This window comes from Berghia stephanieae, chromosome 3 (genome assembly GCF_034508935.2).
Source record: "Berghia stephanieae isolate SIO BIC M18660-M18661 chromosome 3, UCSD_Bste_1.3, whole genome shotgun sequence".
Classification (NCBI taxonomy): Eukaryota; Metazoa; Mollusca; class Gastropoda; order Nudibranchia; family Aeolidiidae; genus Berghia; species Berghia stephanieae.
In genome coordinates this window covers 103,541,122-103,556,191 of record NC_088362.1, presented here as the reverse complement: position 1 = coordinate 103,556,191, position 15,070 = coordinate 103,541,122, and the positions used below count along the sequence as shown (strand labels likewise).

At 38.4% G+C, this 15,070-nt stretch overlaps 1 protein-coding gene across 4 annotated transcripts in view; it reads right to left on the bottom strand.

The window, feature by feature from the left end:
• Positions 1-260: 260 nt before the first annotated feature.
• The window catches only part of LOC144969034 (uncharacterized), a 55,462-nt gene continuing 40,652 nt past the window's right edge, over positions 261-15,070 (bottom strand). For all 4 annotated transcript variants that reach the window (XM_078908001.1, XM_078908002.1, XM_078908004.1 and 1 more), the window contains 5 exons: positions 13,635-13,706; positions 11,940-12,014; positions 10,292-10,367; positions 3,001-9,125; positions 261-1,919 (listed from right to left, as the gene is read on the bottom strand). In XM_078908001.1, coding sequence (XP_078764127.1) covers positions 1,783-1,919; positions 3,001-9,125; positions 10,292-10,367; positions 11,940-12,014; positions 13,635-13,706 — 6,485 coding nt within the window. In that variant the 3' untranslated portion in view covers positions 261-1,782. The remainder of the gene's footprint in view (positions 1,920-3,000; positions 9,126-10,291; positions 10,368-11,939; positions 12,015-13,634; positions 13,707-15,070) is intronic.

The window sequence follows — 15,070 nt, the reverse complement described above, 5'->3', positions numbered from 1 at the left end:
ATTTGTGTCCGCCTACCGGATCTGCAAATATGTCTACACTCTGCCTGTAGTATGCGATGTATTGTGAAATTTTAAAACAGGAATCGCCTGTTTTCCATTCATGTTGAACTCAAAAGATTTGGCGAATTCCATCGAGCTCTGTTAGTTCACGATGGTGAATTCCCATCACCCAATTCAAAAATGCAAAAATCAAATAATATAGTGGCTGTCAATGAAAATACTAAACAACGAAAATTTAAAAAAAAGAAAAGAAATTGTTTGGTTATTCTATAATTTTATTCAGTAATTACATTAATTTTGAAATATCTTACAGTACAAAGAAGTGTAATGCGATAACTAACGACGTTAAAAAAGAAAACTTCAAATTTCCCCTCTGCCTTAGTTTGTTTACTTATCCAGGTTCTCAAGTAAGCCACCTTCAGCATGATATCAATTATTGCGGGCCTACTGGAAAGCCTGTTGGTTTGTTATGAATTAAAACAGCATTTGTGAAAGTTCACAGTTTCATAATGTGCGACAAGAATCTTAATTTTTCGTTTCCATGATAAATAAATATTATCTTACAGTGATAATATCACCACCACTAGATTTATATTATAGTGACGTGAGCTTTGAAGTTCACATCAGAATAATCTTAATTTTTAAAAGCAAGCAATATAAAAAAGGACAGAAAAAAAACACAAATTATTTTTTATTCATTCTCTTTGTATTGTTGATATATATGAAAAAAAGAAGAATAAAGAAACAAAGGATAGAACAGTCGAGAAGGAAATAAAAAGTATTTGAAAAAATACAAAAATTTTGCTAAACAGTGTTGGAACAGTATACCAACTATTAGTAGATAATAAAATAAAAAGAGAAAAATAAAAGAATGAAAGAAAAACCCTACCCGACGTGATCATATTTGCAGGTCTGATAACCGGACGCAATTATGGGCCTAGTTTAACATTGTTGTAATGGACACTATATTGCGTCATTTTTTTGTGTGGAAAATTCCTTTACAACAATGAGCCTGTAGTGAACTGGCTATCAGACCTGTAAATAAGTAGCTACACGTCTCCCCTACCCCCCAAAAACCCCGACCAAAATGAATTTAAAATAATAATCAAACAAACAATGTCTAATAATCATTTATTGTGAAAAAGATGCAATACATGTTTATATATTGGACTCCTATAAGGATACCGGGCTTACACAGAAGCAGCATGTTTCATTCAACAAAAGTTTAACAATAGGCTTAATTGCATGTGAAATTAAAGGGGGAAAAAGAAACAAAACAAAACAAAACAAAATAATGATTAAAAAAAAATTAAAACAAAATAAAATCAAAGAAAAAATACGTTTCTTTCTGAGTAAAATATTAATAACATTAACATTCAAGTAATATTGGACTAATAAGTAATAACTATTGTCCTCAGTTTGACTCCACATTGATTTAATACTATGACATCCCAAATACTTCTGGTATCATTGTTGTAACAAATAATCTTTTTAATAATTTTGACTTCACCAAATAGTTCTAAAGATCTTTCAGGTTTAATTGTTTTTTATAATTTTTAAAAAATTGTTCTTTAAAAAAAAAACAAGTCGAGAGACATCTTAATCTATAAATATATTAATACGAAGTAAACATTTTCCAGCCAAAATGAGAAGGCGTGTTTTGTCATAGTTTATATCAGAATACCACCGCTTTTAATTTATTTGATGTTCTCATCCCCATGTGTCTTTCATCTCATAAGATAATTTCCATCAGTAGATATTTGTTTATTTTGCATTCATGTTCTAACACACTTTCTTGTCGTTGGCAGATCTCCTGCACGTCCATGTTCCATTGTCGTGACAGATACAAATCCTTTGGTAACAGTCCTGGACCATGCCAAACACACGTGTAAAGTGCTTACGCCTGCCCACCTTACACCCTGTTAAGAAAAAAAATAAAAAGAAGTAGAAAACAATGGCATGATACATGTACCACCAATATCATGGGTGTCATGAACTTCACCCACTTTCACTTGGGGAGTCTTTTTACATCCTGAAAGCTGAGTTGGAAGGGTGCTCGCAATACTCTGTCCCGGGTGTAGTAGAATGGGTTTTTTTCCTTCTGACCCCTTGGTCCAAGCAGCAGCAAATATTGGATAACTGGCTTAAAGTACTTTGCAAAATACTAGCGTCCTATCCAAAGGAAAGCGTGCATTTGTTTTTTGTCATTTTAACGCTACAGAAAATGGGATAATCCTCGATTCAATGGCCTCATGGTTATTATAAGGCATTGTGATCAAGTGGTACGAAACAAACTGTATATCAAGATTCGAGTCTGGCTGTGGATGGTGCAAAGTTTAATCCTTGCTAAAGGCTCTTTACCAGAGAGTCTCGATAGCTCATTTGGTTCACACGCAAAGGGATCGAGTTTGTTCCCAGGTGGAGTCGAGTTTGTTTTTTTCTTGATCCACCCCCCCCCCCCCCCCCCTTATCCACTCAGCAGTGATTGGTAGCTGGATCTGTTAGGTCTGGTGGAGAGTGCTTTGCGATAGACTAGTTTCCTATCCAAATGATAGCAAGCAATTGCTATTGTCCAGGATACATTTCGAATCCTTGGGCCTCATGACTCTGAAGGATCACTTAAAGGCTCTTTACTCACATTTCCTCACATAATCAGATGCAAAATGAGAACCTGGTCAGAAATAGCTCAGAGAAATTATAACAATACCTCAAAGGTTGCATGTCTCATCTTCATGTTCAATATACTTTTTTTTTTGGGTTGGTTGGGGGGGGGGGGGGGGGGGGGGGCGTTGTTGAGCGCTTTGAGGAATTTTAGAGAAAATTGCTCTGTATGAAAGCACAGTTTCTGAAAGACGACATTTTTAACTCTCTTTTTCCGAAAATATAATGTCCTGGTACAACGAATTTTTTGCCAGTCTTATTATTTTATCATTCACTGACTGCGTAGAGGCACGTACTAATCAATTCTTAAGTGTAAAGAGTAAGTAAACTAATTCTCACCAGGCCGTTCTCCCATTGGCTTTTTGTCGGGCAGTTCACAAACATTCACAGAGGCACTCTCGGGACAGGACGTTTCCCCATTACACTGACAATGACAAAGCGTCTCAAAGCATCCTCCTTGCTTGATGAACATTCCAAGTGGCTCGACGGTCTGCCCATTCAGAGAGCATCTTTGACATCCTGGAATATCTCCGTTCCTTACTGGTTCTCCACTCTCATCTACCTCCACCATAGGTCTTCCAGCTTGCACGCTAACGCCCCTTTCGTTGTTGTGAATGACTTTATTATCTTTGCATATGTTCTTAGTGTTCTCGGGTGGGCAATTATAGGAACCATTGCAATGACAGTGGCAGTTATAAAGATAGCAACGACCTCTTAAGAACTGGAAGTCTTTTTCTGGGATGAAGACCTGTCCATCAAGGGTACATTCTCTGCAAGTGCGTTCGTGAGAATGTCCTGACCATCGGTCTTGACCATCATTTCCATTGGGTCGTGTAACAACCTTGTATAAAACTCCTGTGCTTTTTGAAATATCGTGACCACTACCTTGCTCTGCTCCTGAGCATATATATTTTGGTCGCTGAGATGGACAAGACCAACTCCCATCGCATTTGCAGCTACACATGTATTCAGAACAACCCTCTCTAAGAGAAAATTTTGAGTTATGAGGGTATGTGGTCCCCTGAACAAGACAATTTCTGCAACGATGTGTTGAAGTGCGGTTGCCAACTCTTCCACAAAGTTGAGACTGTTTACTTGAACATTTCCAAGACCCGCCGCATGCACAGAAGCAATCAAAATCTATGCAACCTTTTCTAAAAGTAAAACTGCTATTTCCTGATTTTTGCTGTCCTTCAATAGTGCATCCTCGACATCTGCCCGTTTGTCCACTTATAGTGGAATTGGTTACTGTCGTGACTGTGTATCTAGTACCAATGTTTGTGCCCAAATTTTGGTTCCTAGACCCTCCATGTTGGACATTGGCTCCTCCAGTAACTGTATGTCTTGCACCAACGTTTGTTTTAGAGAAGTGACCCCCAGATACAGAGCCTCCACCAGAGTTTGTGCCTGAGACGTGACCCCCTGATACAGATCCACCATGTTGGACTTGGGTCCCACTGGTAAAATTATGTCTACTGCCAACGTTTGTGCCTGAGACGTGACCCCTGTATACAGATCCTCCATGTTGGACTTGGGTCCCACTGGTAAAATTATGTCTACTGCCAACGTTTGTGCCTGAGACGTGACCCCTGTATACAGATCCTCCATGTTGGACTTGGGTTCCTCTTGTAATTGTATGTTTGCTGTCAACGTTTGTGCCTGAGACGTGACCCCTGTATACAGATCCTCCATGTTGGACTTGGGTTCCTCTTGTAATTGTATGTTTGCTGCCAACATTTGTGCCAGACAAGTGTCCCCTTGACAAAGATCCTCCATCTTGATTGACTCTATAAACGGAACCAGACGGGCGATATGTGCCTCTATGAGATGACCCAGCACTACAGCCAGGTACATAAGATGGGTTTTTGCATTCGTATGTTCCATTACAGAAACATTCACATATCTTTTCATAGCATCCCTCAGTGACAGAGAATGCCATATTTCCTGGATAAACCATGCCTCTATATACACAGTTTCCACATCTATTCCGACTTTGGGAATCTTTGCATATATTATCTGACGTCACTCTACATCTATAGGATCCGCTACAATCACAAGTACACTTGTACAAAACACACCCACGCCGCCAATCAAACTTAGCTCCAGTTCCGTATTCTTTATCATCAACAATGCAACGCCGACACCCACCTGTGGTAAATGAACTGCTTGAAGCAGATGAAGATGAAGAGGAGGAGCCAGAAGAGGAGGAAGCACCGTGATATGAAGAAGACGAAGAGCTTGATGAAGATGAACCTTTGTATAATTGATCAACGGATCCAATGTGTCTTACAGTTCCACCCTTTCGTCCCTCAACACGACCGGTACTTGAATAATCAACATCTATTGTGATTTCATAGTCAGAACCTGATCCGCCTTTTACTCTTTGAACTTGCTTTCTGTCCTTTCCTCCCAACTCAACTTTTGTCCTAGTGATAACTTCCTCTGTTTGTTTACGTCCCGATAAAGAATGTCTTTGTCCGCCATGGGTTGACGAGGACGATCCAGAAAAAGGGATGACATGTTCATCTCTTTTTGAGGAGGTTGACGAAACCGATGTTGACGAAGTCGAGGTTAATTTCCTGTCTCTTGAATTCCTACAAGTTTCTATACTCCCATAACATTGCCATTTTCCACTACAAAGGCATACGCATTGATTATAATACATACATTTTGTGCGGTAACTGAACACTTCATTTACTTCTCTAGTAAAACCGTTTGCCACAAAACATTTATTACAATTTTTCTTATAAACAACCCCGCCATCACTCACGTTGACTGTAGTTCCAGTCAAATTGTTCATAATGTTGAAGGCTTGGTCTATTATTGAGTCTAAACTATCCGTGACGTTTCCTTCCTCCCCTGTTCCGAACTCGGTAGTGTTGGTATCATTGTTTCCTTCATAGCCTTGGAATATAAAAACTGAAGACGAGTTGTAATATGTAGCATTGAAATCTACATTTTCTTGGTCTGTGAAAACCGTGTGATTTCCATCAGTTTCAGATGTATTGACCCCACTGTTGGAAGATATATCTATCTCGACGAATGAGGCGCCTTTCTCCGAAATGTAAGTTCTGTTTTCTGAAGACAGATCGGCTCTTTCAACGACATTAGCACCTGATATTATAGAAGGCTTGACTTTTAATCTTCTTCTTAATTCACACATGTTGATTGGATTCAAATGGTCACATGACCACTCACCTGTACAGTTACATCGACAGTCCACCTGGAAACAACGCCGATTAAACTTAAATCTGGAATTACCCGGCACGATATCTTTTCCTATCTTACAGGGTTTACAGTATTTTACTACAGGCTTGGTACTTATCCGCCTTGTCTGTTTGCAAATATCCTCTGTTTTGGAAGCAGGACATTCCCAACTTCCATCGCACTTACATTTACACTGGTATTTGTTGCAACCTCTCTCGATTGAAAACGAGGAGTTTCCCGGAAACTTTTCATTGTCAGATACAACGCATTCACGGCACAATGGAGGCAAATCTTCATCCTTGGGTTTGCACACTCTCTTAGCTGTTTCCCCTGGGCAATTATAGCCGCCATTGCAATGACACCTGCATTTATAGTGGATGCAGTTTTTCACCATTTCGAAATGTGAATTTCCTGGGTAGAACTTGTTTTCAGAAACCACACAGGACCGACAGCCACCAGGTACTTCCCCCTTGCACACGTCCCTGGCATCCTTTCCTGGACATTTCCATCCACCGTCACAATTACATTGACATTTGTAATGAATGCAACCTTTCCGGAGGTCAAACTGTGTATTGGCTCTGTAAATCTCTGTGTCGCTGACTCGACACACTCGACATCCTCCAGGCACCTCTCCCACACAAACATCTCTGGCGTCTTTTGCCGGGCAACTCCAACTGCCGTCACAATTACATCGGCATTGATAACTAATGCAGCCTTTTCGGAAATTGAAATCGGTGTTCCCTCTATATACCTCTCTTTCGGACACAACGCAACTGCGACAACCTCCTAGTCTTTCACCTCGACACACATTTCTTGCATCTTTACCAGGACATGAGTAACTTCCGTCACAGTTGCATCGACATTTGTAATGAAGACAGTCCCTTCTCAGCACGAAATCCGTCTCTCCTTCGTACTGTTCACGAGGTGACACTTCACATCTGTTACAATTCACATTGACTCCCGTGGGACAGGTGTTTCGGACAGTTCGACCTGGGCATGACCAACTTCCGTTGCAATGGCAATCGCATGTATATTCTAGACAGCCAGTTTTGTGAGTGAAAGTGGTATTGCTGGCTACTTTCCGTCCTTCGACGTCACAGCCAAGACATTTGTGTGTACATGCCCAACGACTTCGTTCTGCTGGACAGTTCCAGCTTCCATTACAATGACAATCGCAATTGTATTCAATGCATTCCTTCAGGATAGTGAAAGGTCTGTTCGGATGATGCACACTTCCATCTATAGCTTTACAAGTTGTGCACCCAGACCATCTAGTGCTGTTAACACGGCATCTATCTATAGCTTTGTCTCCAAAACACTCCCAAGATCCATCGCATCGGCATTCGCAATCTGAGTAACTAATGCACTTATCTATCAAGTCAAATTTAGTTCCGCCTGAGACAATCTTTCCTTTAGCATTGCAAGTTTTGCAATTTCCATTTCCTTTATCAAGGCATATGTTTTTAGCATACTGAGATGGACATTCCCAAGATCCATCGCATCGGCATTCGCAATCTGAGTAACTAATGCACTTATCTATCAAGTCAAATTTAGTTCCGCCTGTGACAATCTTTCCTTTAGCATTGCAAGTTTTGCAATTTCCATTTCCCTTATCAAGGCATATGTTTTTAGCATACTGAGATGGACAATTCCAAGATCCATCGCATCGGCATTCGCAATCTGAGTAGCTAATGCACTTAACTATCAAGTCAAATTTAGTTCCGCCTGTGACAATCTTTCCTTTAGCATTGCAAGTTTTGCAATTTCCATTTCCCTTATCAAGGCATATGTTTTTAGCATACTGAGATGGACAATTCCAAGATCCATCGCAAGAGCAGAAACATCTCTGATACTGAATACACTGGTCTGTAACATTAAAAAAGCTATTACCTTGAAATACTTTATTTGTTACCTTGCATGTCAAACAACGACCCTTCTGATTTCCAGTATATACTGCAGGTATCATCGTAACGTATGGGCCCTTACCACAAATGTTCTTCGCCCCGGTACCAGGACACGACCATGACCCATTGCATCGACAGATACAATTGGAATATTCAATACAACCATCTCGGACGCTAAAGTAAGAGTTGCCTTTAAAAGATTGACCTGAAACAGAGCAGGATTTGCATCTAGAAACATCATGCCTAAATCTGTCTCTTTCAATTCTGCAACGTTCACTAGCTCCGGCTGCACAGACCCAGCTTCCATCACATGAGCATGTACAATCACCATAAAGGCTACAATCTGTTCCGTTGATGGTTAAGACTTTGTTATTGGGATATGCCCATCCATTATAATTACATGGTTTGCAGTCTTGCTTAGATGGTTGGGTAATCACTATTGTTTTTGGAGTGGTGCTCACAACAGACTTCCCACCAGAGGATTTTCCTGTATCTGTACCCGGTTTGCAGGTGTTTTGTGCAAACCTATCTGGGCAGTTCCAAGACCCATTGCACCTACAAATACAATAACGATATTTTGTGCATTTTTCTGTGAGTTCAAAGTAAGAGTTTCCTTTTCGTTGAATTCCTCCGGCCATACATGTTTGACATCCTCGTCTTGAAGACTGGTTATTAGTTGATCCACGATTATTATTATTCACACCACCATCACCACCACCACCACCACCACCACCACCACCACCACCACCACCACCACTACCACTACTACTACTACCACCACTACCACCACTACTACTACTACTACTACTACTACTACTACTACTACTACTACTACTACTACTACTACTACTACTACTACTACCACCACTACTACTACTACCACCACTACTGCTACTACTACTACCACTACTACTACTACTACTACTTCCACTACTACCACTACTACTACCACCATTGCTGCTGCTGCTCCCACCAGTGTTCCCACTGCTTGTGCCTCCATTACAAATTGATCTTGCTCTCTCCTTAGGACACTCCCACGATCCATCGCATCGACAAATACAATTATCCCACCTTATGCAACCCTTTTCATGATCAAAATAAGCATGGCCTTTGTATTCCTTTCCGTCAACTATGCAATTCCTACATCGACCCCTATGATTTCTATTTCTTGTTGACGAGGATCCGCCATTTTTCCATCTTGACGAGGATGACGATGAAGAGGAGGAGGATGAGGAAGATGAAGACGAAGATGACGTGAATCTGTTTCCATCTCCTTTGCCACCATTGCACAATCTTCTAGTGTGTCGCGGTGGGCAATCGTAAGAACCATCACATCGACAGATGCAGTTGTATCTGGATGGCGATATAAATGAATGTTATTGCAATCTGGATTCATATTATTGAACGATTGCTATTCTAAAAAAAAATTAAAAGTATTTAAAAAGTGAGCTTTTATATAGTGCAATATCCACTAAATGTGCTCAAAGCGCTTTACAAGGGCCCCTGATCAACAGCAACACTTAACATGTAGGACGGGACATGCCGCCTGATAGGCGATATTACAATTTTTCGGACAAAGACAACGTTGTTAACGGCTATGTACTAATTTTTCACCTGAGTACGGTGAGAGAATGTGAGTAAAGAGTCTTTTCCAAGGACTCAACTATGCGCCGAGTGAGGCTCGAACCCAGGACCTTCCGATCCGAAAGCGAGTGTCATACCACTAGACCACATAGCCGCACTACATTCTATAATCCCCATAGTTAAATTAATTCAACAAAAATATTGTCAGCAATAAAAATAGCACATACAACAAGTGGTATTACTAAACTATTTTTTTAGAATATCTTTTGATAAGATATGACTGGATAAAAATCGTCTGAGGGGGAAAATAAAAGATTTCTTGAATTTGCATTTTGCAACTCGAAGTTCATGCTGTGATTGGGAACACGACCGGAGTTCCAATTGCTAGAATGCAATAATTCTACATTATCATTCATAAGACAACACGTAGAGCGCTGCTACCTACAAGAGAAATACCCCTTTTATATCTAAACAACTAGACATAATTCTTCTGATTCATATAAACATAGAATTGAGTAGAACAAAGTATTCTTGACCTTTGATTTATGCACTAGTCACGATCGATCTATTTGATTTACAGGTATATGTACCACAAGTTCCATTACAACAGTGTTAAATCAAGCCTATAATTGCGTTCTGTTATCAGACCTGCAAATATCTGCACATTTCACGACACCAATAAAACGAGCTTTAAGTTGACGACTAAAAAAAAAGACACCTCAATATAATTCTTGTGATTTTTGTATTTTTTAAAGATTTGAATTTATTTGTAACTCTACTGATATAAATGCAAGATAAATTGAACAGACGTGCGTACAACATGGTCCATTGTCTCAACTTTGCGCTGCCCGCAGTGGTGCACGAAACAAGAACCTACATGTCAACCATGTCACAAAGTTATCCCACAAAGCAGCACATATATACATCACACTTACTGAAAACAACCATCTTTGAACGAGAATCTGGAATGACCACGATACTCTTTTCCGTTCACCTCACAGTTTTTGCATCCTGAAAGTTGATTAAAGGGAAATATAAAGTATACTACCGCACAATGAACAAACCGTTTTTCTCAATTCTTATATAAGACCATAATGATAATGCGTAATTTCTATAGGGAATGAGATTAGCGGAAGAGTAGCGTCCCTTGATTGGACATCACCTTACAGAGAGAACGTCAACATGGTTTTGCGCATGCTTCTCTCTCGTCCTCGCTTTCGGTGAAGTGTCTCCGGAAGCGAGGACTAGAGACGCATGCGCACAACCAACATGATGTTCTCTCTCTAATAACTTTTCCGCCGGTGACGTCCAATCAAGGGACGCTACTCTTCCGCTAATCTCATTACCTATAGCGCACCTTTCCACCAAAAGTACCAGGAAGCGCTTATACAAAGACAAAAAAATAACATGCACATGCGATTATATAGGTATTTCAATCAATATAATCACTCACAGAAAAACTAAAAGGAAGTACTCTGCCTTCAAAGAGGTTTTTTTTTTCATTAACTTCATTTTTTTTCTAATGCATTTATCGTTTCTTAAAAACATTCCAATTCTAGCTGGCTAAACATAAAGAAAGAAAGAAAAAGGATGGAATGAGTGGAACGATCTTGGATTTGTTCTTTTCACTGTTTGTTTCTATCTTTGTCTGAATTTTCCCATTATTTTAATATTCTTATCTATCTTACCCCTCCCCCCCCCCTCCAAAAAAAAAAAAAGAAACAAAAAAAAAGAAACAAAAACCTTCGGTAAATCAGATGCCCATATAAAACAGTTAGGATTATTACCTCATCATGAAGCACAAACTAGGGCTAAAATAACAACCCTGTACAAATATTTTTTTTTCCGCCTTATAGAGATACCAGTAAATTAATATCACACGGAGTCAAGTAAAATATAAACTAGGCAATCAGCGTATCACTTTTAAAGATATTCATGTTCATGGTTGTCATCTTCTTTCATTTTCCCAACTACGCTCGGTGACTTACCTGTTTGTTTCAAACTTTTGAGCATCGTCAAGACCTTTAACTCACTCAACCCTAACACCGACTATATCCGTAGTTTACCCGGGGTTACTTTTACCACATGCCTATTTATTACATTTTTATGAGACAAATTATAGGCGTAGTATCAAAGCTAATGTTTTTAGTTTTTACATGTCAATGGTAGTTGAATAAAACCATCTATGTACATGTTCATTTTTAATAATTTTTTTTATAATTTTGAAAAGTAGCAAAAATCTCTAGGATTGAGTGAGTTAAAGATGCATTAGAAATTATCAGGAAAGCAACAGCGCTTTCTTTTATATTTTATTCTATTATTTTTTGTTTGGACATGCAATACGTGTACTTATTTGGAGGTCTCATATCCGAACTCAATTATGGGTTTGATTTATCACTGTTACTGTTGTAATGGAGAATAATTTGCGTTGGTTTGGGAATAATTCAATTACACCAACGAGCCCATTATACTTTGAGTTATCAGACGTGCAAACAAGTACACGTTGGATATGTAACATCGTCAATAATGGTCAGTCTGATGGAGTCGGTCGAAGAAGAAGAAGACGAAACCAGTTAAACATACTTGAATCCCGCGTTGATCTTCTATTTCTATTATGTGATGTGCGAGCATTATCTTCAGTAGAAAGGCCGCCAATGTCTGTGAAATTAGATTGATAAATTATTATTAGCATGCTTTTTATTTCAATACAAACCTTTTCTTAAATTTGAAAACTCTAACAATAACAAGTAACTAAAAAGTAAGATTCCAAGGACTCAACTATGCGCCGAGTGAGGCTCGAACCCAGGACCTTTCGATTTAAAAGCTAGTGTCATACACAAAGACCACATAGCCGCAAAACGTCAAAGCCGTTTTGTTTTGGCAAATCAAATGACAATAAGTAATAATTACATAAAGGAATAAATAGACAAAAATAGTCCTCGCTTTCGGTGAAGTGTCTCCGGAAGCGAGGACTAGAGACGCATGTGCCGGTGACGTCCAATCAAGGGACGCTACTCTTCCGCTAATCTCATTCCCTATAGCGCCCCTTTCCACCAAAAGTACCAGGAAGCGCTTATACTACAATGAACAAAAAATAACATGCACATGCGATTATATAGGTATTTCAATCAATATAATCACTCACAGAAAAACTAAAAGGAAGTACTTTGCCTTCAAAGAGGTTTTTTTTTTCATTATCTTCATTTTTTTCTAATGCATTTATCATTTCTTAAAAACATTCCAATTCTAGCTGGCTAAACATAAAGAAAGAAAGAAAAAGGAGGGAATGAGTGGAACGATCTTGGATTTGTTTTTCTCACTGTTTGTTTCTATCTTTGTCTGAATTTTCCCATTATTTTAATATTCTTATCTATCTTACTCCTCCCCCCCCCCCTCCAAAAAAAAAAAAAGAAACAAAAAAAAAAAGAAACAAAAACCTTCGGTAAATCAGATGCCCATATGAAACAGTTAGGATTATTACCTCATCATGAAGCACAGACTAGGGCTAAAATGACAACCCTGTACAAATATTTTTTTTCGCCTTATAGAGATACCAGTAAATTAATATCACACGGAGTCAAGTAAAATATAAACTAGGCAATCAGCGTATCACTTTTAAAGATATTCATGTTCATGGTTGTCATCTTCTTTCATTTTCCCAACTACGCTCGGTGACTTACCTGTTTGTTTCAAACTTTTGAGCATCGTCAAGACCTTTAAACTCACTCAACCCTAACACCGACTATATCCGTAGTTTACCCGGGGTTACTTTTACCACATGCCTATTTATTACATTTTTATGAGACAAATTATAGGCGTAGTATCAAAGCTAATGTTTTTAGTTTTTACATGTCAATGGTAGTTGAATAAAACCATCTATGTACATGCTCATTTTTAATAATTTTTTTTTTCCAATTTTGAAAAGTAGCAAAAATCTCTAGGATTGAGTGAGTTAAAGATGCATTAGAAATTATCAGGAAAGCACCATCGCTTTCTTTTTTTTTTATTCTATTATTTTTTGTTTGGACATGCAAGACGTGTATTTATTTGGAGGTCTCATATCCAAACTCAATTATGGGTTTGATTTATCACTGTTACTGTTGTAATGGAGAATAATTTGCGTTGGTTTGGGAATAATTCAATTACACCAACGAGCCCATTATACTTTGAGTTATCAGACGTGCAAACAAGTACACGTTGGATATGTAACATCGTCAATAATGGTCAGTCTGATGGAGTCGGTCGTAAGAAGAAGAAGACGAAACCAGTTAAACATACTTGAATCCCGCGTTGATCTTCTACTTCTATGTGATGCGCCAGCATTATCTTCAGTAGAAAGGCCGCCAATGTCTGTGAAATAAGATTGATAAATTATTATTAGCATGCTTTTTATTTCAATAAAAACCTTTTCTTAAATTTGAAAACTCTAACAATAACAAGTAACTAAAAAGTAAGATTCCAAGGACTCAACTATGCGCCGAGTGAGGCTCGAACCCAGGACCTTTCGATTCAAAAGCTAGTGTCATACCACAAGACCACATAGCCGCAAAACGTCAAAGCCGTTTTGTTTTGGCAAATCAAATGACAATAAGTAAGTAAATACATAAAGGAATAAATAGACAAAAATAGTCCTCGCTTTCGGTGAAGTGTCTCCGGAAGCGAGGACTAGAGACGCATGCGCACAACCAACATGATGTTCTCTCTCTAATAACTTTTGTGCCGGTGACGTCCAATCAAGGACGCTACTCTTCCGCTAATCTCATTCCCTATAGCGCCCCTTTCCACCAAAAGTACCAGGAAGCGCTTATACAAAGAACAAAAAATAACATGCACATGCGATTATATAAGTATTTCAATCAATATAATCACTCACAGAAAAACTAAAAGGCAGTACTCTGCCTTCAAAGAGTTTTTTTTTTCATTATCTTCAATTTTTTTCTAATGCATTTATCATTTCTTAAAAACATTCCAATTCTAGCTGGCTAAACATAAAGAAAGAAAGAAAAAGGAGGAAATGAGTGGAACGATCTTGGATTTGTTCTTCTCACTGTTTGTTTCTATCTTTGTCTGAATTTTCCCATTATTTTAATATTCTTATCTATCTTACCCCTCCCCCCCTCCAAAAAAAAAAAAGAAACAAAAAAAAAAGAAACAAAAACCTTCGGTAAATCAGATGCCCATATGAAACAATTAGGATTATTACCTCATCATGAAGCACAGACTAGGGCTAAAATAACAACCCTGTACAAATAATTTTTTTTCGCCTTATAGAGATACCAGTAAATTAATATCACACGGAGTCAAGTAAAATATAAACTAGGCAATCAGCGTATCACTTTTAAAGATATTCATGTTCATGGTTGTCATCTTCTTTCATTTTCCCAACTACGCTCGGTGACTTACCTGTTTGTTTCAAACTTTTGAGCATCGTCAAGACCTTTAACTCACTCAACCCTAACACCGACTATATCCGTAGTTTACCCGGGTTACTTTTACCACATGCCTATTTATTACATTTTTATGAGACAAATTATAGGCATAGTATCAAAGCTAATGTTTTTAGTTTTACATGTCAATGGTAGTTGAATAAAACCATCTATGTACATGTCATTTTTAATAAAAAAATTTTATAATTTGAAAAGTAGCAAAAATCTCTAGGATTGAGTGAGTTAAAGATGCATTAGAAACTATCAGGAAAGCACCATCGTTTTTTT